The sequence below is a fragment of the Coloeus monedula genome (genome assembly GCF_965178545.1).
Source record: "Coloeus monedula genome assembly, chromosome: 5".
NCBI lineage: Eukaryota > Metazoa > Chordata > Aves > Passeriformes > Corvidae > Coloeus > Coloeus monedula.
In genome coordinates this window covers 296,442-320,007 of record NC_138785.1, presented here as the reverse complement: position 1 = coordinate 320,007, position 23,566 = coordinate 296,442, and the positions used below count along the sequence as shown (strand labels likewise).

At 47.7% G+C, this 23,566-nt stretch overlaps 1 protein-coding gene across 1 annotated transcript; it reads right to left on the bottom strand.

The window, feature by feature from the left end:
* Positions 1-433: 433 nt before the first annotated feature.
* On the bottom strand, positions 434-7,852 carry EREG (epiregulin; the record flags this gene model as incomplete). Its single annotated transcript, XM_082281652.1, has 5 exons — positions 434-494; positions 1,356-1,502; positions 2,068-2,191; positions 2,338-2,421; positions 7,807-7,852. 5 exons carry the CDS (start codon positions 7,850-7,852, stop codon positions 434-436), a joined length of 462 nt encoding a protein of 153 aa, XP_082137778.1.
* Between the last annotated feature and the right edge of the window lie 15,714 nt (positions 7,853-23,566).

Sequence of the window (23,566 nt, the reverse complement as noted above, 5' to 3'; positions counted from 1 at the left end):
AGTCCTGAGTAACATCCCCTAGGCACAGACTGCCAGCTGGAGGTAACTCCATTCACCACCACTCTCTTAAATCAGCAGACAGTTTGACTTTGTCTAGAACTTTTATTTCAAGGAGTACAATTGCTTTGAGTATATTCACAAGAATAAATATAAAATTCTTCTCTTCAGAGCAAGAAGACGAGTTTTTATAAAAATATATCTCTATCCCAGCGAACCACTTAGGTAGGGTTCCCTTTAGGAAATATTATTTAATAAAAAAATAAAACACTGAAAATAAAATGCTTGACCTATGCTTACTGAATCACCTAACAATTGAAATTTTTAAAAGGTTATAAATATTGTAAATATTATTAATAAAAATAACATTTAAATAGGTGGGAAGCCACTGAGTCCATCCAGATGAACAGAACACTGCAGGAAGCCACCGTTTCTCCTATAGGGCACCAACTTCCTTGTATTCACTGGCATTTGTTTGTCTCCTCTTGTTTCGGTACCTGGAGTAGAAGAGAGAAATCTGAGTTCTGGAAAGCCACTTGCTTGTGGGGAGTGATGGGGAGTGGGGAAGGAAGGAAGGAAAAAAAGCTGTATTAGCTCCTCACATCTGTTTTAAATCTCTAGCAGCTGGGCTCTGTCTGTGCTCATTTTCAGGTCTGACATCACTTGAATGCAGTCTCCTTTCTCAACTCTTCACTGAAAATTCCACATCTGCATTGAAGTCTTCCTGCCGGTACTAGGTTTGTCTTTGAGAAATCCTGCCGGTTACCATCTAGCTACCTACCAGATCTGGGAAGCTGAGCTCTCCCTCTGGAGTTATTCCACCTCCTCAGCTCTCTGACAGATGCTTACCACTAGATTTTAGGCTGGAGAATGATTCCTGCTGCTTTGGGTCTGTTCATGGAGAAGAGTACTGTCCCCCATGGTAAAGCTGATAAGGCAATGCTCATGATATCACACTCACCGCAATAACATACCAGATCAACAAATCAGCTAGTAGTAATCCAGCTGCTCTCCAGTCCCTGGTGCCCGGGGCAATGGCATTACCAATTAAAGGACTAGAATTTTCCTATTCCTTGTCTGCTCTCTTAACACACCCTCTAAGCCGGACATGAACCAACCTACAGAGCCCCTGTATCAGGGTGAATAGGCACCTGGGAGTGCTGCTGCCTGCCCTGCAGCCTGGGCCATGCCACGCTGTCAGCTCACTGCCTGTCCTGAGCCCTTCAAGCACAGGTGAGCAGGTCTGTGTATCGAACTGTCTGGTGAGTGGGTGTTCCACGCTACCTGGGGATGCTCAGAGGATGCCTGACACCTCCAGCTGGCTCGGCCTCCCGAGCCACCAGGAACACGAGTCTCACCTTCTGCAGATGTAGTAGCTGGCGAGAGAGATGGCGGCAAGGAAGAGCAGGACCACGATGACGGTCAGTGCCACGTACTCCTTGCTGAGGGGCTGCCGGACGAGCTCTGAGTGCACACACCTCACTCCAGAGAAGCCCACGTCACACCTGAGGGTGAGGGAGGCACAATCAGAGACATGGCAGCGGGGTTACACCTCAGCAGCCCAAGAGCATGCTATGCTAGTGGCCTGCTGTTTCCTCAGGGACAAGACACTTAACCTGACGTAACTCAAGCCCACGTGGTCCTAAAGATGGTTGCAAATTGTTCAGGTGAACAAGCAATACCCTTAAAAATGACTAGAGGGTCCTTATTTGGTAGGTTGGATCAAAGGAGAGACGTTGGTGCTGTGCCTGAGTTCTGGATCTCATACTACTATAAATACAGATGGACAGGGAAGCACATCAGAATGAATGTCCCAAGTCTAAGTTGGCTTGGTCACTAATTTCAGGTGTCTGAGACTCTCACAGAGATCACTGGAGGCAGCACACGTGCTTAACACTTCCTTAAATGCAGCTGAGCATTATAAGATGCAGTGCTCCTCTTCAAGTTCTTGTGAGTATTTAATACTTGGCTGGAATGGTGTTTCAGCTAAGTGTCAATGGCAGCCAGATCAAAGTTCACCTCAAAGCCCACCCCAGGGAGATCTGCAGGATGAGTGGGGCCCATCCATACCTGCAATAGTGCTCATCCAAGTCCACGATGTACACACACTGCCCATGGAAGCAGTAGTCCTTCATCTCAGGCTTGCATCTCGTTATCCCGACTTGGGCCACACGTGGGCTGTTCTCTGTCTGGACTGCAAGGATATTTCATTAGCACCTCAGGATGTGGGCAATGTTGCTCAGAGAAAAATGATTCCCAAGGGCACCTCAGTGAGGCTGCCAGCCCAAGGAAGATGGGAACCAAAGGTCTGTTATTTACAATGAGCTGTGCAGTACTTACTGAGCGCTGTTGTGCAGTTCTCCATTTCACCAGGCCCACATAATGGGATCACTGTTGTGCCCAGGACTGCTTGCAATAAGTAACCTGTAAGAGAATAAAAACAATAGTCAAAACTAGATGCATTTTGAGTTAAGTATTTAAGCTGCTGTACTCATTAATACAAGAACAGAAGCTTCTCATCATGGTAGGAAAGGCCCAAAGCTGAAAGCTGAAAAAATATAGGTCTGAGTGACGTGCTGCCTACATTATATACAGCAGCCCAAAGAAACATCTCTGAAATACAAATTTACAATGCAGAACAGAGATTCAACAGAAACCTGCTGTCTGTGACCACCTCTTGCCCATACTCTGAGTGAAACTGGGCAGGAACAGGCTTGGAAAGATTACGGGGGAGAGGCAGGAATTAGGCCATTTGATGATTATGTTAAGTTTCTGACTGGTCTGGCATGGCACCTGTGCAAGGAAAATAGCTAGGCTCCCACAATTAGGCATGACAATCCAGCATTCATCACAGGAGGAGTCCTTTTGCTGATCAAAATCAAGATATCCTTGACTCACGACAGCCCCACAGGAAGAGAATTTCCTAGGAATCTGCAAGTCAGTGCAGCTGGTGACTCAGCACACCAGGTCAGTGCTGAGCCAGGCTCAGCACCCCATCATTGTCTTCAGAGACCACAAACTGCTTGAGGTAGTCTTAACACAAAAGCTGCTCTTTACCAGCAAAGAGCTTCCTCAGCCCTCTCCCTGCTGAAGAGAGCTGAAGGGCTGGACAGTTCCTGCACTGACACCCACTCTTTTGGCAGTTCTTTGGTTAAAAGCCCGCTTGCAAAGCTGCTAACATGAGATACCAAACCCTTCTCATTTGCCCACGGGCTTGGAGAGGTTACTGACCACTTTATGGACCCTGGGCCACTGTTACTTAGCAGGAAACAGGCACAGCTTTCAGGTATTCCACTAGTTAAATGAACATTTCCAAACAGGATTTGAAAGCCAGCAAAGGTACCTGTAGCTTCATGGGTAGCCCATGAGGATCAGTGAATGTCTGCCCCAGCTGGCCACAAAATCCACCTGGATAACACTCCTGCTAGGGTCACAAATTAACCTGCTCATGAACTGCTTAGTCATCAGCCCCATTCCACGGAAGTCTGTAATTTGTGTCTTTGGGCTGTTTGCCTCTATTAACTTGTCGGGTCATGCACGGCTAATGGAGGGAGTGTGCCTCCATAATTTCCTGATCACTCTAATTCAACTCCAGTTATTAGAAAGTTTCATTGCATCTCAGGGTTAAATCTAGGAGTGGTAATTTATGGATTTCCGGCAGCTCATCTATTTCTGGGTGATTAGCAGGCTTCCTTTATCCTTCACTCCAGCTACACACAAAACCGGCAGGAATATCTAAGACGGACAGGGCTTTTTCCTGTGTTTGCATTTTTAAAAACATCATTCCTCCTTCTTACCTCCCTCTATACTCCATTCCTTGCAAAGCTAATAAGCCAGATTTCCACCAAGCTCTAGAAGAAAGAACAAAGCCCAGGTCCCCCAGAGCCAGAGCGACAGTAACAGATCCATGAAGCCGGCACCTGTACCAGCTGGAGACTCCTGTGCCTGCCAGCATGACTCAGCAGGACCTGCCTTTCCCTCCAATGGGACAGGACATGCAAGTTTACTTTCAGGGTGGGATTTTTTTAAGCAGCACTGTGCTCACTGTAGATTTACTCAGCAGGAGCAGTTTGACACTTCTGTAAGGCCAGTCTGAGTTGCTAAAACAGAAAGTTCAAGTGTTTGAAAGAGGCCATCAGCTGTCAGACAGTGGCAGCCCAGGGACCTGGGGTCCCAAAAGATGCTGGAAAAAGATTTACCAAATCAGTTCTTCTTCCTAGGAACTAGGGGGACATTTCAGGAGTGCTCTATGGACTAAGCTGCTCCCTTGGCAGGGAGGAGCTGTGGCACAGGACAGCAGTGTCCCACCAAGGATACATCATGTCACAGAAAGAAGTAAGGACAGAAATCAACGAAAGTCAAGGCTAAACACACCACAGGTATCCACGATACCCACTTGTTAAGCAGATGGATTAAGCCAGCTGAGGATCTCGTGTAGCCTACACATTTCTGTCACAGTTTGCACACTTCCTTGACCTGAGCATAACCTGAGCAGCTGCTTTTTAAGCTGAAGTTCCCAGTCCGAGAGTTAGCAGAACCCGGTTTTCGCATTTGAGAAAACTCCAACCCACATCCACGAAAGAGGCAGGTCAGCTCTCCTCTTGGCTCCAGAAGGAAACATAGCCTTCCAGTCAAAGGCCACAACTCAGACATCTATGAGGGACAAATTAAAAATAACCTCCTCCTCCAACACTGCCCAAGGGCTTTCCCAATCCCAGCCATGCACAAGTGCCTCCTCCACCTGATTGCAGGCACTCAGGACCGGAAAGGCTGGAGTGCAGGAGCAGATATTTGCTGACACCCAGCAGTATTTGCTGCTTTTGGGCAAAGTTCTTCCTGCTCTGCACTGGGCTATTTTGCCCTTTCCCCCATGCACATATTTGCCCTCTGACATCATTGGGAGGATAAGGGATCCGCACACAGCATTGGCAAAAGAGAGCCTTTCCCAGGATATTTATCAGATGATGTATACCAAACACAGCACCTGGGAGAGGTTATATTGTTATTCCTTTGCAGTTCATTAAGCAAACACACGGTACAAGATAGCAGTAATGAGGTGGTGGATTTTCATGTGTGTCTTGCAGGAATGTGAGTGTTATACGTTGTATTCCTACACCACTGCATGAACACATAATACCATCTGGCTTCGTGGGTTACAGATCCTGCAAGGTTAACACTGACAGCATTTACTGGAACAGGAATAAGGCTGCTGCTTACTTGTCCTTCCAAGAGGAATGAAATGAAAAATGAGGGACAGAGACCAGCTGCCTTGGCTTCCTGCAGCCTCCATCATAGAAGACTCACAAGGGCTAATTATCAGTTTGCCCACTGAGAGCCAGCTGTAGTTTCCAATGGCAGACTGACTGCTAAGGATGAAGGATGCACATGTGAGATACATTAAACTGAGGACTACAGTGTGGAGGATTTACACTAGAGGAACTGTCAAGTTTCTGAGAGCTCAACTATTATTTGAGTTGGCTTTGTCTGGCGCCAAGATTGCCAGTCTTGTACTAATTCACCTGAATGATGCCACCTCCCACTTGGCATCTCTGTGGTCTCTCTGTCACAGCAGTAGCACCTACACCCTTCGCATGGATTGCACTTCCAAAGCAGAGGTGACCAGGTGACATGCACCTGAAGGATCTCAGCCCACTCTAACTCCAAAGACAGATCAAGGTGCATCCCTATCACCTTTGGACATCCAGGGCATGTCTCGACTGTCTAAGGCCTCCTTTGGGTAAACTAAGTAGGTAACATGGAAGTCAGCCTTTGTGAGCATCCCTACCACCATCGTTTAATTCTGGAACTGCAGACTCACAGTTACGGATGTCCAGGATCAGGTCACAGCAGCTCTAAGGCAGCCCTGGAAACGCCAGTCTGTCATGGGAAGACTGGTGCTCCAAAATTGCTACAGGCCCACACGATCATCTTCAGCATTGTGCCAGGACTTACCCTTAAGCAGAGATAATGCAGATAATTGTGCATTATGCGCACCCAGTCATCCCAGTACTGCTTCCACCCCTCTGGAGACCTACGCACCAGTGCTCTTACTCACATGCTGCCCCTGTGCCTCAGCCACACTCCCTTCCACCACTTGCGTGGCGGCTGAAGTCCCTATGCCACAGAAGCACAAATCCATTATTACTTCCAGCCAGACAGTTCAGCCACTAACACTTTCCCCATTGTCAGACACAGGTATCTTTATGCTGAGCCAATTTTCTGACAGCCAGGAGAATCTGACACAGGAAAACATAAGGTCACCAGCTCCTGGAACTGTCTGGTGAGTCTGGAAGTCCAATGCCTGCCTTCCCCACTGAGTGGGCATTACAGTGAGCACAAGGAGATTGGTGCCAAGACTCCTGCAGCAACTCCCAGAAAAGGCAGGGCCTGGGCTTGTCCCCATCACTACCACATCCACACATGGCTGGCACAGCACTGTGTCTCCTCAGGAGCGAGTGACATCTCTCTCCCACCATTGCCTTTCTGCTGCGCAGTCTCCAAGCCCACGATAGCCAGGATATGAATCTGGCAAGGACTGTCACTTCAGTAAGGCTTCAGCCATTCAGCAGGGAACCTCTTCCAGTCTGGCATAATACCAGTAACAAACAGTCTTCCCAGAAGCACCAAGTTCTGCTTACACTCCTGCCCTGGGAGGGGAAGGCAATAAAGTGCTCACAGCACTTGTTATGATGCCACCTAGCTATGACTAATCCAACCCTTACTATTAGATGCTGTGCCTGCCACGGAAACAAAGAAATTCACATACAGATCCATGAAGACATACCAGTTCCTTCCAGTGTCAGTTTTGTGCAAAGCATGGCTGACTCACAGACTACAAGATGTTTAGCCTGCTGTCCTGACAAGTGAGATGCTCTGCAGCAGCTGATCCATTAGCTGCTATGGAAATACCTGGCTAAGATGAAATATGCAAACTCATGCTGCAGTGGGCTTGGCAGGCGAGGAAAACATCTGTCCCAAAAGAGAAGTCTTGGGAACCGAGTTTCTCCGTCAACTACGACCTCGAGTCCAACATCATGAGTGTGAGAACATGCTTTGTCATTAAAGCAAGGTGCGAGTGTGCCAGGTCTCAGAACTTTGCTGCCCACATAGCTCAAGTTGCCTAACAGGGCCAGCTCTCAGCAGTCACCACCTGTCACTGCCAGCGCCCCATGGAGGTGTGTGACAAGGATCAGTTCTTACATCAACAGCACGCCCAGGCCCCAGGACTCTTGATGCTCTAAGGATACACGTGTTCTCTTGGGGCTTTCAGGTAGCTTATGTCATACAATAGAGTAACACGCTCCCAGCGAGGAGGTGGAGAAGTGTCAAGCAGAACGAGGCCACAACCTGTTTTTTTATCATAAGGAAGTCTCTGCTGCCGTGAGGATTCACCCACTGAGCTCACCCAGAGCATGGCCTGGGCGAAAGCAGCAGGACCGGGCTATGAACAGGACAGGTCAAGGTGAAAGAGAACAGACTGGGCTAGGAGCAGAGGTGGCGAGAAGGAAAAGAATGTTCACCTTCACTCAGTCACGGGACACACCTGGGCATCACACAAACAACAAAACCTCCCGTAACAACAGAGTGTGGTGTGTGCTCCACTCCTCAGCACATACAATCCACCCGGGTACACCTGTCACCGCCTCGGACTTCATCTCGGAGAGAAACACATCTGCTTCATCTGAAGGCAACCCGAACTTTATGCTTTGACACAGATTTCTCAGCAGCCAAAGAATCCCCCTGCTCCAGGACCCAGCGCCCGATGCCCTCCCAGCCCCAGCCCGCGGGAACGGGGACGTCGCCGCTTACCGAGGAAGAGCAGCAGGCTGCGGGCCCGCAGGCAGCCAGCGTCCATCGCCCTCGGTCCCCGGGGAGAGAGGAGGCGGCAGGAAAAGAGGCGGCGGAGGCAGGAGCGGCGGAGAGGTGTGGAGTCGGCCGGCCGGCCGGCCGCACTTTTATGTGCCCGCGGAGAGGCGGGGCCCGCCGCGGCGACACTCGGCCCGCCCGGCTTGGGGCAGCGGCGCGGCTCGGCCTCCGCGCTTCCTGCCCCGCCGCCCCCGGCTCTGCCCGCGGGCGATGTCCCGACGGCGGGCAGGGACAGCACCCCGGCCCGGCTGTCCCGGCTCTTCGCCGGGAGATGGGGGCAGCTCTGGCCCCTCCGGCCGTTGGCTGGTGCCCGGGTACATTAGGTGTCCTTCATTCCAGCAAGTATCACTGAAAATAGTACCTGGGGCCGTAAAATTGCCCGTGCCCTCTGAGCAGTCTGGCCCAGGCACTGACGCCCGGGACTTCCCGGGGCTGTGGATGCCTACGGCACAGCCTCGGGACCACTGCCTTTGCTTGCCCTCAAAGCATCCATGCGATGTGCAATGGCACGGGGCCCTGCAGCCAGCTGCTGCCCAGGTAGGCTCTGCTGGCACACAAAGGACCATTGGACCATTGCATTGCCATGAACACCATCTGTGCCTAAACCAAGGCTTGGAAAACATCCCAGGGTGGGCAAATGGAAATTTGCTGGCCTAATCTCTCATCTCCTAGCATTTCCGAAGTGACCCTTAGCACACACGTGCAGCTGCCAGGGAGCCCCGGCGCTAGGGGCAGAAATGGTCAATTAAGTTACAGCACAGGCACCAGGAATGCCAGCACCTCTCCCAGCACCTGGGCTGGCCGCAATGGTCTTGAGCTCAGGGGGTGCACATGCCACGTTCCCCTCCAGCCCTTGGCCCCATCACGGCCCAGTAGCACAGGCAGTTCCTGGAAGCAACAGATCTTTCAGTTATAAGATCCTTGAAAGAGCAGCCAACCAGTTACAGCTACATTTAAAAAAATTCCTTTCAAGCATCCTGTTGAAGCCCATGCACTCTGTCGCTATATTAGGCAAGACCTCATTCGGCACTTACATCCCACCATCAGATGACTGAGGGATCCCACCCAGCAAATCCCTACTGCACACATTTGCCTGAAATATGAAGCGTGTTTCATCTTAACAAGCTGCTCTGCAACGGTGGTTACTTCTTTTCCTTTTAAAGGAAAAATCATCTTCCCCTGCCTTATGGCTCCCATAAAGGCACATCGATACCCAGTTTATTGTGCCCCTGATAAGCCTATCTCACAGCGAAAGGAACCTGAGTATTGACACTGAACTGCACGGTAACAGCTGATGACTCAAGCACCCCTAGTTTCTCTATTTTATAAACAGTTATTGATACAAGAGAGATAACTGTAGAAGATACTGCAGAATACCCTATACGACAACTCCATGTTCAGAATGCAGTTCTAAGTAATAAAGACATTCATTCGTGGGGCTGCAATAGATCTGGTACTTAAAAATCATACTCCTCCTTATTTTGGGAGCATTTGCTTAGGTTGACAGTGGCATGGAGATGATGAAGTGAAAAAAGGCAGCATGTTGATACAGAATTGTGTGTCAGCACCACTTATTAATTACCTAAATGGTATGAGAGTTGGCAAGGTAAATGTAGTAAATCTCTGTGTGAAAGTAGCATTTAGAAGGATGCCCTCCACACCAAGTGGGGCATGATGTAACTGGAATCTTTCTCTAAGCCCCCTTTTTTTCCCCTCTAGCATTAGTCATGTCATGCAGATTGTATCTTTTTTGCTGTCACATGACTGTTTTTGTTGCTTCTTTAATTTGTGCTGATCCCCCTTATTAAGGATTTTATTGTCTGCTCTTTCAGGGATCATAATGAGTAAAGGATGGAATGGCAATGATTAGCAACGTGTTTCTGTGTGTGGGCTTACAGATGCCTTAAAAAGCAGCATCGCCGAAGAACTTCCACTTTATAATTAATTTTACCCTTAAATTCCTGCATGATTTATCCTCTGAAAGGCAACATTTAATTATAGTCTTGTGCAGGTACCCAGATACCAAGTAACGCTGACACATTTGGAGCAATTCATTGGAATTTCCTCTTTCAGATCTGAATATGTGGAAAACAAGTATCATGGACACATCTTTGTTTCATCTTACTGTAATGTGCTTTGTTTCACGGTACCTGATTTCTCATCCGGCATCCCTGCATGCGGCTCTCACCATCCCCTCCTCCACATGGAGTTTGCCTCTTGGGATAAGGCTGGCACACACCTTAAGAGCCAGTTTTCCAAGAGGCCTTGCTGCATCAATGGGGTCATTGTAAGGCAGGCTCATTGCATCCCACAGGGCCCGGTGAGAGCGACAAGTCTGTGCAATGCGAGAGGCAGCACTGGTTGGGCAACAGAGCATCATGGGTACATCTCTGCTGCTGGCCTCGATTTCAGCCGGGGTGAACCGGCACGCCCAGGGCAAGGCACCCATGGATTTGTGCCCCTTGGCACCCGACCAGTGAGTAGCCCCCTGAATGCTTTGACGTGTCAGGATTTTTTTCTTTACGAAGTGTAACAAGAACATGAGGAAATGCCTTAAGAACTTGCGCAAAACGCTTGCTTTATTACCTTGCAACGCCTTAATAACCACCTTTAAAGAAATCCTCTCTTTACAAAGTACAGAGGTTCAGCTCAACTCCTTGCTTTAGCCCCTTCCAATGTCTCAAGCATTCATGTCTCCTTTTGGGAGAGCCTTGTCTGTCAGCGTATCCATCACTGATGACACACAGCACTTTCTATGAACAACATGCCCCTTTTGAGTTAAAGAGGAAAAAACACAGCTTAAATGTATATTTTTCTGTGGTGTCTATTTTCCTCATCGAGAAAATGAGGAGATTTGCTGTAGAAGAATACACGTGTTCACAGCAACAAACTGCCACTTTATCTATATGTTTTTACAAAACTAAAACCATACATGGCAAGTGTCTGTAGCACTTACTTTAGCTGCCTTCTGTAGGACTTGCACCTGGTTTTATGCATTGCTGCTGTGGGGATGGATCTGCATTGCTTTCATCTGTTGAAAACAACACCAATTCACAAAATCAACATCTTTTCTTGTTAGAAAGTACTTTTGAAATGGAAGGAAAATCATTCCTAGTCTTGCACTGATGCACTCACCACTGTTACGTGCACGTGCAAAGTAACAAAAAGCAGCAATTTCATAAATTCTTGGGAAAATCATCCAGCACTTTTTAAACAGCATGAGTGCACGTCAGTATGTGTGTAAGCAGACTTACATACAGCAAGCTTTTATGGCACAGCATGAGAGATGGTCAAGAAATAGTCTCAGAAGGTCAGATGTCAGTTGGAATGCACCTCACTCTTGATGGCATTTTCATTTGAACTACACAAGATTAATATTAAGTTCCTGAAGGGATATAAAAGGGACGTAGGTGTGGTGTTGGGGTCACAGTTCAGAGGTGGGCTTTGCAGTGCTGGGGGAATGGTTGGACTAAATGATCTTAGAGGGCCTTTCCAACCTAAATGATTCCATGATTTTATGAAAATCATAAATGGTAAATCATAAATTAGTCTTGGGACTGATGGGAACACAAATGCCCTAAGAAGGGAATGTATTTTTAACTGGAATACGTAGACACGACCGTCTGGAGGAAATGGAGCACAGAAAAAACCTTGAGCCAAATTACTCCATTTAAAGGTCAAATTTGCCATGAATGTGAGGGATGAATTAGGTCAAGTGTTCTTAAACAACCAGTCTCTCCTATAAACTATGAGAGTTCAAATTCTGCACCCAGGGCTGAAAGTGGCCGATGCCTCTTCCTGTAAACACAGCATGAGGTCAAAGTTACTGGACAACACAGATGTTTTGCTATTAAAATAAAGAACAATTACCCAAATTCACTGATTTCTTTGCCAACTTCTTGGGTCAGCATTAACCAGCAATTTAAAAAAGAAAGAAAAAACCCCCAAGCAGCTACTTCTCATCCATCTCAGAAGATAGCACTGAAAAGGGAGACAGGTCTCCCAGTTTGCGCTGCACCCCTCCCTAAAGGGCAGTTTTAAAACTTCGTTCTCCTGGCTTGTATGACTTTTCCATTACTCTCCCCTGGGCAAATCCTGAATGGCTCAACACATCTCACGGGCAGCAAGAACTTCTTAATGCTCAGCTGGGTGATTTCCCTTTCCTAATTACAGCCTGGTGCTCCATGCTGAGTGATTTCTTAGCCTCCGAGGGGTTGAAGCTTCTCTCATTTGTGGAGTCTTTCCATGGCTTCTCCCTTTACTTGGTGCTAGACAAACCTGTGCCCTTGCTGAGAGTGCTATCAAGCCAAGTCCTCCCCATATCACTGCCCCTGTATCTATTAATTATTTCTTCTTGCTTTGGGTGAACTGTTTAGAGTAATTACATAGAACAGAATAATAGAAGGATAAAGCTTGAAGCAAAGGGGATTTCCCCACAGCATGTAGTAGGTTGCAAGCAAGCTGGGAGAACACCAGCCCCATATCCATCAGTCCTGTGTGCTGTTCTGTCCATCAGCACTTCTTTTGAGTTTATAAATTAATCTCTTCCAGAGAATTTCTCATTCTTCAGGGACAAGGATGAACCACTGAGAGACAGAACATATGCAAAGACGAAAATTGCCTTCTCTGACAAGTCACCATGTGCACGCATGGGTGCATCATTTAGGCCCCAGATCAGGAGCCAATAGAACTGAAATATCTACATGGCAGCACGTTCCTGGTGGACAACCCTACAGCCCACCCGCTCGATGGCTCTGCCCAGAGAGTGACATCCACCTCAGGACAATGAAATGACAGCAAACCCACTGCGGTGGGGACCGGCGTGACTCACCAGCTGCTCTCAGGTTTTCTGCACAGCAGTCCCTCCTGGCTGTGGGCTCTCCACCACGACCTTCCATCCCTCTCCTGTACCTCCCCCTCCCATCAGGACAGCTGGTGCCAGCATGGGGAAGACAAGAGGAAGACACTGTCAGTGAGAAGCACAGACCTGCTGAAGCACGGGGCCAGCCTTTAAGGCCTGAGCAATATGTGCTGCACACACACCATCAGCAGAGCCCCTGACTCTTCACTGCTCCATCTGGGAATCTTGGCCATCACAGGCCTTGGCTACATTGGCTTCAATCCCTTTGGCAAGTGTATTTTGGCCCTTGATAAATATTTTGCTCTTATATCTCAAGCATGTAGGAGCAGAGGAAAGGCTGACTAGAGGGCTGTTTCCCTGCCTGTGCTTGGCCTGCTGAATCCAAAGCAGCACTGAGCTGTGACTCACCCTGTGCTCCAGGCCCTGCTCCACCACCGGGACTTCAGCCATCCGCAGACTCCACGTTTTGGCTACGACACAGCAGTGACTGTCACCTGCACACCAGCCATGCACACAGGGAGCTGGGGCACCCTGGGCAGGAGGAATGTGTCATTAGGGATGATGGAGTAAACAGCAATTCACCTGAAACCAGCTTAGCCAGAACATGTTCCAGAAACCAAATCTAGGAAAGAGCCACGGGTCCCCAGTATATTTGTTTGGCCTGGTAACCAGCACTAAGCGTTGGAGCAGATGTGCTTAGTGGAATTCCCCCATCCACTAGCATTATGGGACACTCCCACTACTGTTCTGATAATTACTGTTAATCATTACTATTACTGAAGTGACCAAAAAAAAAAAAAAAAAAAAGGCTGCGAGGATCAGGCCTTTATTGTGCTGGCTGTTGTCATGCAGAGGTGATGAGACAGGCTGCCCTAGGGAGTCTATAAACACAGGTGTCCAATTCTTCGCTGCAGTCTTATTTCAAACTAGGACACTGTGGTCCCCAATGAAGCTCTCCTACAACTCCTGCAAAAATAATCCATGGCACTCCCTCCAGCTCACATCAGCTGGGAGCCAGGCTGGATACCATGCTCTCTGTCTACAGGTAGAAGGGAAAGAAGCTGGTCAAGAATATTTTGGGGTTGCAACACCCAACAACACATTTCCATTCGGTGTTTTCCCTGACTGGGCCCAGCCTGCTATAAAACTCCATATTCTTTGATCTCCCGTGAATTCAGTACCACCAACTCTTGAGAGCCCATGAGTCACATGGTATGTGGAAACCTCTGGGGTTTGGTTTGGGAATGACCAAGACTATGTGAAATCATCTTCTAGTCACCTTCTCCTCCCACCAGTGGTCTGAATATCACCTCAGGTATCCAAGTCTCCCTGGACACCGTTCCCAGGTCACACATGGAAGAAATGGATTAGCCAGCTAAGCCACAGACTGGGTACTGGCTGGAAGCCACAGAGAAGGACTGTAGGCCTCTGTGGGGCTAAGAAGGGCAGGGAGAGCTCCTGCATGGGTGGAAACTGCCTGCCTGCAATGCTGATTTTTCCTCCCATTTATGCAGGTCAGGCTGCTGTCAGCTACCAGGAAAGGAGACAGGCTCCAGTTCTCTGGTCAGAGCTGGCTGTACCCCAACCCATCTCAAGAGTGCAGCCTGGATTCCTCCCACACTAAAAAGCAAAATAAAACGTGTTTAGTGCCTGCATATTTCTCTGCTCTCTCGGTAAGGAGCCGTGGGTACGCCCAAGGGCCAAGGGGAGGCGAAGGCCCAGGCCCCAGGGAACTTGTCCCATCTCTCCATCCGTGGGTACCACCGTGCTGGTGGTTTGAGGTGCAAATAGGAGATGGGACAGGACAGGAATCTGCAACTGGATGTCCTGGAGGGGAGGTGGCAGCAGCCAGTCGGCTGACTGTAACACTTCCACGGAAAACTCCTCTGTTTGGTATCTACATATCCACCCTCTCGTCCTCGTTCCTGCAGCTTAGTGTTATTTAAGAGAGGCAGGAGATTTCCTTTATGACACTGGGAACACATGCGTGTAAATCAAGTGGGACAGGACAAAGGCCAGGGCTGGGTTCAATTAGATCAGCGATGCTATTAAATTAACAACAGCACTAAGCTATGGCTGGCAGTTCTTGATCGATCCTCCTGCAGCCAGGGTCTTTGTCCTTCGTACAGGAAATTAAGGGCTAGGGAACAAGGATGAATTAGCCAAGGCTGCCAAACACAAGTTCGGTCTCTGAACCTCGCTAAACTTCTGAACAACAACAGTTCCTCTATAGGATTTTCAACGGATATCCTTGAGAACTCCTTTTTTGTGAAGCTGCACATCAGATGCTCAGGATGAGACACTTTTGGCCCTTGACTTGCAGCGTGCCTACAGCCGAGGTCACCCCCTCAAGCATCACACACTCACGTTCCAGCTCCACACCCAGATTAAGCTACCCTGCCCAAACCCAGCACACAAGCAGCCTGACATCAGCCAGAAGCCCATTAAGCCAGCACAGGAGACGGCCTGTCTCAGGTGAAACATGCCAGACCTGAGAGCCTGTGCAGAACACAGCTCTGCTCTTCTGTCTCCATCCTGCCTCCTCAACCCTTCCCCCTGGTTTGTTCCAGTAACATTCCCCTTTGAGAACCAGGAGAGAGATTTCCAGGAAGAGCTACAGTATACAAAGCTAATTACCCATCTTTCCAAACCAGCCACTTTAAAGGGCGCACAGGTTAACTAAACTAAACCAGAGGTCTCTCTGCAAGCGTTTTCCCAGTGTCTCACGCACCTTATGCAATGCGCTGTGCATCGCTGTGCGCGTTTAAGTACAGCGGAGCAGCTTTGATTGCCATGTCACACCATCAGAGCTGCCAACTGCACTGCACGTGTTGGAACTGTCTTTTACGCAGATCTGAGTAACACTGGAGCCTTTGGGCAACGGCCTTCGATTGTTTACACGGTTCCCATAAACAGGATATCAGTAATTTGTAAATATCCTGTCAGAAGCCCCTCAGCTGCACTTCACCGGTTTGATACATGCCCATCTGCAGCAAGTCTGTCTCTCTCTCCTACTTCACTGGTAATGTTGCACAACCCGTACTGACCATGCACTGCCTCTCATGGTACATACCAAGACTTCTACTTCATGGCTTGTACAAATTGTTTGTAGAGTTGGCGCATTTGGAGAGCATTTGCCAGGGAACTATAAATGAAAGGAATGATACATTATTGTTGGCATTATTTCCCAGAGGCTTACGCTGTGTAGTTCTCACTCAGGCAGAGAAGGTAAGGGATTTACACTGATATGAATGCTTGTTGCTACATGTTACTGAGAGGCTGGGTCTTTTTTCTCTTTCATATAAACGATCCATTCCAGCCGAATGAAGACAGTGACACACAGAGAAAAATCTAAATTTTCTTGTGAATCTCTTGAGTGTTGCAAAATAGGGTGTTTTGATGGTCAATAATTAGATACCTGTCCATAATCCACAAGTTTTCCACGGTAAATCTAAAGATAGCTTTCAAAAAGAAGTCATAAAGCCAAGCTCTTATGTTTTGGCAGTGCATCTCAGGACAAAACCTCCCAGCAGAGCTAGAGAGATGCTCAAAGTTCCCTCTCAGCTAAAAACTGTATTAAAAGCAAGGCACACCTATCCTGGTTGGCTTGTATTTGACTAACTGGGTAGCCAGCTCTGGGGAATGGAGGAGTTGCCTTCATGCAGAGGGAAGCTCCATCTTGGAAGCAAGCAGAAGAGCAACACTAAGAACTCTTGATGTAGAAGTAGAAGCACCAAGTTGTGTCACTGCTCATTCACATGTGAATAACCCACTACTGGGAGCGTGCTGATGCCAGGTAGTCTGACAGGACATCATTAGCTCCAAACACAAGTGCCTTGAAGAACTGTAACACCAGGCTACAATCATGGTAGCATCAGGTCAGATGTCAGCAAAGCATTCAGCTACTTCCCCCAGACTTTGGTTAAAAGGACAAGACTCATATGCTATGTCACAAGCAAGAAAAAACTGGAACAAGTGTCATTTCAGTCTGATTCCCAGCATAACCTCAGTGGTGTTCCCAAAACCTTCCGAGACAGGACACCATTTTTTTCTCCTCTGCTCCTGTGAGGGGCACAGACTGCTCTGGTGTCATCCCTAGGAAATGTCAGGCCTGTGTTACAGCCCTCTAACCTATCATTAGCACCACCCGAACAGCGACAGCCGCACCTGAAACAGGTGTTCGCTGTAAAGGAAATCATCAGGAACTTGTTTAATTTAAAACAAGGGCAAAAAGGCAGCAGTGTGAAATCCCAACCCTACTTGTTCTAAGGTAGATCACTGCATACTGCGCTATGAACTCAGCTGGGCTCCAGATTGCTTTGCAGATACATTAGGAGGAAGCTGTAACTTACACCCACTACAACTGTACCTACAGCCAAGGAATGAGATAACTAAATGCCCTTGGGGAGATATGAGAGACATTTGAAGCATAAAAATTGCTTACCTTTCCCTTACCAGGTAGGCAGATAAACACAAATGTCTCTGTTCAACAGTGCCTAAAAATCTGATGCAAGCCCTCAAAAGCAAAGAAAATTAAGGCTTAGAGTAAACCATGGTGCAAGGATGTGCATCCCCAGTGACAGAACATTCCTCATCATCTCCAAAATAAGCAGCTCCAGAGAACTCCACGAGTTGGCAGAGATCATGGGCCCAGTGAGTGTGGGGGAGCAGAGGCTGGTGTTTCTGTGCTGGACATGGAGCCTGCGTATTTCACACGGGCATTCCCAGCTTCCCAGGTGCTGCGCTGTGTTCAGACTTTCAGTCACGTGGCTGCTGGGGAACACACAGCTTACCGCATGCTAAGGGAGGGTGGGAGCAATTTGCTTTACTGGTCCTGCCAAAAGCCTCTATTACTATATGTTATGAAAGCTCTGTGAGAGGCAAAACATTCTTAAAACCACTTTATTAAAATTAGTAACACCCGAAACTCCCCCCAGTTGTTTATGGATGGCAGGGCTGAAGGAGGCAAGGAGCAAAAGCAAAAGCAGAGGCAGAGAAGGCTCCACTTTCTCGGCAGCATGACAGGCCAGGGGAATCTCCGGATAATTTCATCTGGCTGCTGAAACATTGCCTGCTTTCCCCAGGGTTCACGCTGGGAGCAAGACTGGTTTTCTATCTACAGATGCTACTTATGCTACAAACTGTTACTTAGGGACTAGGCATTGGTTTACCATACCCCAGCAACTCTGACCTACCTTCAAAGTCTGTAACACTTTCATCCCTGTGGCATCCTCGTAGCTATTTGGGTATTTGTCTGATGGCAGCAGGGAGGCAAGTACAGGGTCTGCAACTTACCGAATGTGTGCAGAGGCAGGGACTCATACCTTTGTCCCTGTGCTCCACTCCTGCCCTTCTCATGGATCACTTCCTCTGTGGATGCTGAGCCAGAGCAGCACTGCTGCCTCCTGATGCCACAGCCCTGATCCATACTGCGGGAGAAGGGAAATTTAAAGGTGACCACGGAGAGAGATTTAAGAGTGGAAAACCATCAGGTCATTATATTCCCAAGCCATGACCAATCCGTCCCTTGGGCCTGGTTCCCTTGGGACATGTCAGACCCTGTGCATGGTGGTCTCTGCCCAACAATCTGTGCTATTTCCCTCTGCTGCTTGCTCACCCTTAGCACAGGCTAAATAAGCTTTTAGCTCCTGCCTGGCACCCAGGTAGCTTGTTGCTTTACAAAGAGACAAGAACCATGTTCAAGCTCAAGCCTCTGAACTAACAGGACACCTGAAGCAGATGAAGCTGCTTTTGTACCATCTCACTCCACGTGATATGTGGAAACCTTTTACTTCGTCTTCTTTGGCAGTGACTTGTATTAAATCATATGGAACTGTAATTTTGTCTTATTTATATTAATTGTAATTACTATCAATTATCATTTTTGCATTCTGCACAAGACCATAGACCCTGGGGTAATTTGCTTGTGGAAAGGACTGTACTAAATCTCTGGTGCAGAATAAGAAGATTGTGCAGGGCCTGATCTGCACCTTTTGCATACAGACCTGCCCCTATGCCAGGGCATAGCGCCCCACTCCAAACCCTGCATGGGCCTCAGGAGAGACACAGTGAGGGGCACAGGGGGTCCAACTCTCCCCACATTGCTGGGGTTTGGGTTTCCCCGAATTCTGCAAAGAATAATGGAATATTTTCTGCAGGGCTTTCTGCACATGTACTGATCTGCGTGAACCCAAGCTCTCAGTCAACAAAGATTATTTTTATGAGAAATAAAGACAAACTTGCTGTTCAACATTACCAAACCACCTGATATCTAGGGCAGAGTCTTGGCTCCTCATCAGCACAAGGTATGGTATGCACATTAAAGTCAGAGATTTTCTATCAGACACATACAGGGCACCTCTGTCAATATTTGACCATGTTTTTCCATGTCACCTGGACACTGATCACAGAAAATGTCATTTGGCATAATAGGAATTTAGCACACAGCTTAAGTGCTGAAGGAAGGATGTGAAAATAATGAAGCAATGCACAGTCTTAAATGTATTCCAATGTTTGAAAGACAAAGGGAATTTGTCTCCCGTCTGTGCCATGTTTTCTTTCAATGCACATACACAGACCTATTTGTATTGAGGGAGAGAAGCAGTGTCACTTCAATTCACTGAAATTATGGACAATGCACAGTCCCCAGGAACCATGTGGCAGCCCAGGATTTCAACAGGCTTTACCCAAATTGTGCCCACACACACACACACACACACACACACTGGGCCAAGTGCCCCTGAGTTTCCTCCTCCCCTGAGGGTTTTTAACCTTCGAGTAGCATTCAAAGCACACTTAAATCTCTGAGTTGCTGTTATCGAGCGACATGTTGGCTTGTATCTCTCACCTTGCTCTTCTTATGTATCATGGTACTTCTCATTCAAGAAACCACCACAAAAAATAGGAATTTTTAAGAATCCCACTGCACTCAAAAGCCATAAATGCCTATATATCCATGGACTGAAGGCAGTGCAAGTAGCCTGAGTCTGTATCCACTGAAGACAACAAATGTTTTACTACAGCCTGCAGTAGGGCTTGGAGTTAGGCCAGAGCTGGTTGGGAAAATCAGAGCCCTACTTTATGATTAATTGTCTTGAAAAGCCTTTAGTGGAGTTATTCCACCAGTACATTTCACAAATCCTTCATGGTTTAAAAAGCAATCAAACTAACCTTTACTTGACATCATCTTAAACACCCCTTTAAAGTCCTTTCAGGCTGCAGTTTGAATGTGGCACCCAAATTACACGAGGGCACCTGCTCCTGGTGGGAAGGGGAGACAGCTGTCTTGGGTAGGCCAGGAAGGATGAGGTTGAAAGGAACCCCTCTGGGCCAGAAGGAAAAGGTCAGGGAGGAATGTGAGGGGACACCCAACTGGGCCAGACCACCCCCAAATCCCTCATTGTCATGCTGAGGTCACGGACATTGCTGTGCAGGCCTTGGAGTGTGTGTGTTGGTGTAAGGTCATGCCCTTTGCCTGCGTCACTCCCCATTCTTCTTGGGAACAATCAGGAAGAAACTCCTAGTGTTTCTTGGCTCCTGAACATGCTTTTCACGCACAGGGGAGCACCTAGCCCATAGAGAACATTTTTTTCCTGCTGTAATCTTGATGGAAAACATCGTTAGTGATGGAGAAAGGAATTCAGGAGATGGCTGAGAAATGCCTGAGGGAGAACTTTCATATCTATTTGCACAAGAGACATCGTGAACATGCCACCAAAGAAGTCAAGAGAAGCATTAACAAGGCAAGGGGAAAGGGCAAGAGAATTTCCTCTCTTTCAGCTCCTTGGGAGTCCTGCCTGTGTTTCAGTGCATCGGTTTGCTCCAGAAAACCTGGATGGCCTGAAAGGGCACTGCTACAGCAGTAGCAGGCACTGCAGGACTCATCCATCCTGAGACACAAGGCAGATTAAGCTACCAAAGTACCACGTCAGAACCACAAAGACTTGTACCCAAAAACTCAGCACCTGAGATGCTGCGTTTCCAAAAATCCCGAACACAGACAAGGCCACTTGGGGGCTCTTCTTGAGTTTCCCTTCCTGAAGAGCATCCCTCCAAGAAACGCCCATGAACATGCAATGCCATAGCCTTGAAAAGGGGAAAAGCACAAAACTCTCAGACAAATCTTGCATGTTCTGGCACGGCCTGTAACTCAAGGTCCCCCTCCCACTCCATGTCACTGACTCATCCCGCCCTGCTTCCCCCGCCCAGAGGTGGCTGCTGGCCTGCCTGGCTGGCAGATCAGGGATGCACTCAAGGGAAGCACTCGGGTCCTCCCCGTGGTGAAGCTGCCACAGTTCCCTGCGAGGCCCAGCTGTTGCCCCACAGCCTTTGATTTCGGCATTGGCATCTATTAAAGCAGCTTCCTGGAACAGTGCTCATGGCCAAATCCGCTGCTGTGCTCTGTTGAACGGCCGGCAGAAGTCAATAAAATGCCGTCCATCGTGGGATTTGCCAGAACAATGGGACACAGACAGACTTAGCCTTACGTAAAGAAATGATGTCAAACAAATTAGTTTTGCCCGAGTTACTCAGACGTTCTTGCAAAGCTGGGCCCTGTCCTCTCGTGTCTCAAGCCTGGCTGTGCTACTTGCCAGAGGGAGCTGTGGACAGGCCTCTCTGCACAACAGCCTTGGACCAGGAGGAGAAAGGAAGGGTTCTTGCATTCCCCGTGCCCCCCAAACAAAAAAAACCCTGAACAATTAAAAAAAAAAAGGCAAAGAACATAGCAGATTTGGAGTGATGGGGCCCATGCTCTCACACTCCGGTAACCAGATTGTAATGCTCCCCTTGGCCTGGGAAGCTGAAGGTGATAGCAGATGAACTGGCACACAACAATAGTGTTTCAAAAACTGGGCTTCCAAGAGCAATTCAGGCCTGCGGTAGTAGATGGGGACACTCAGCTCTGGGCTCACAGACATACCCCACCTAGGAAGCTGCCTCCATCAACCTGGCTCCCATCAGGTAAGGACAATGCTGTCATGCTGCATTTTGGTCAGTCCTGGCCAGGAAACACATCTGGCATTTGAATATCAGGTATTCAAAGTGCAGCAAACTGTGTTTTTGCTTATTAAAGGACAAAATCCCGTTAAAAAGAAATGCCACTAGAGAATCTATACTAGGAGACTTCCTTGCCAATATTCACCAGATAAATTCAACAAGAAGTTTTGATTAAAAATTAGCATTTAAGTGACTCAGACATGGAATCGAAACCTCACCTTTGGATACCTCTGACCTTTTTATGAATTAAAAAACTGAGCCCAGAGCTAAGGCAGGTGACCATTCACAGGCGGCCCCAATTCCACAACAGGGCAAAATCCCCAAACCATCAAATGGAAATTCCCCCAGAATGGCTATGCAGGACATGCCTCAACTACCAAGTTCAGCTCATCCCAAACTGCTCCAGAGAATAAGCGTTTACAGCAGTTTTAACCCTAATTTGTCTGTGAAACTGTGTCTCAGAGACTATTTTTACGTTTATACTTATGAAAAATGAAATTAGAATTTTAATTTGACTCGAGCAATCTCTCATTTAGAGGTTTGCTTGCCCACAGGCCATGGGCTTCATACCAAGTCAAACCTTGCTCTGAAACAAAACCAGCCTGTGCCCCAGCTCCCAACCCCAGCAGCCACACAGAGTGAGCTCTTCCCACCAGTGCAGCCAAAAGGGCCTGGAGTACCAGTGCTCCCAAACCAGCCCAGTGAACAGTTCCCTCTCGTGCACACCTCCTTCAGCTCACCAAGATCTGCTGCTCACAGAACCTGCTCTCGCTCCCACTCAGCTCAGCGAGAGTAGGAGCAGCCCCAAGTCTAGTCACAGTACAAGATTTTATTGCTGTCATGATAATTAATGACTACTTACACTGAGCTTTTAATGAGTACCTGCACTTTTTGTTTGTTTGTTTGTTAACTGGGTCGTAAAGGAGGAGTCCCAAGTGGTTTCCTGGATTTGCAGTACAATAGGGACCTCTACAGGCGTTTCCCTGTTCCGAGCAAGGCTCAGGACGGGTAAGAGTAAGCAACGCTGGAACTCTGTGACACACAGACTGCAGAGCAGCCAGCGCTGGGTTCTGTGCCAGCATTCACTGAAATGAGCAGGGCTGTGAAGACCCTGCCTATGACAAGGCCAGAGCTGACTGAATCCAGCCTTCAGATTATTTATCTGCATCGTGCAAATGGTCTGGTTTCAAACACTGACACTTTGACATGATACTTTTCTGAATAGCTGTAAAAGTTAAAACACAAACAGAAAATCTGCACTTACATCACACGAGAGAACTGAAATGAATATTCAAAAAGAAACTTGCTATTTGTCATCAAACTTGCATTTTTAAAAGTCTGATCCGTCTTTTCCCTCTCTCAACACTTATTGTGCTATTGATCTACCCAAGCACCATGTCTTAAAAGAACTCACAGAAGAATGATCTACTTTTTAAAAAGATTTGAAGTTTGATGCCTGACCTTCATGTGACTTTAATCCTTCCTTGTTTCAGTTCTCCACAGCACATTATTCTCAAAGCCTTGTTTCCTAGGGATGGTCTAAAGGCAATCCATTAAGAACTGTGAGCTTCAGAGGTGACAGGAGATATTCTGAACTTAATTATTAAATCAATTATTTTGCCAAATTAGCCTTTTACTTGTGGGATGCTTTGCCACCTACAGTGTATTTCATAGACCAGAAATGAAAAAAAACATATAAAGGGTGTAAAGAATTACAAATCTATAAAATTTTGCCGAGAGGAATATGATTTTTCGGGTTTGATTTTTTGCTTTGGTTTTTTTTGGGGCACGGGTTGTGGTGGGTTTTTTGGGGGGTTTTGGGTTGGTTTTTTTTTGCATGAAGTT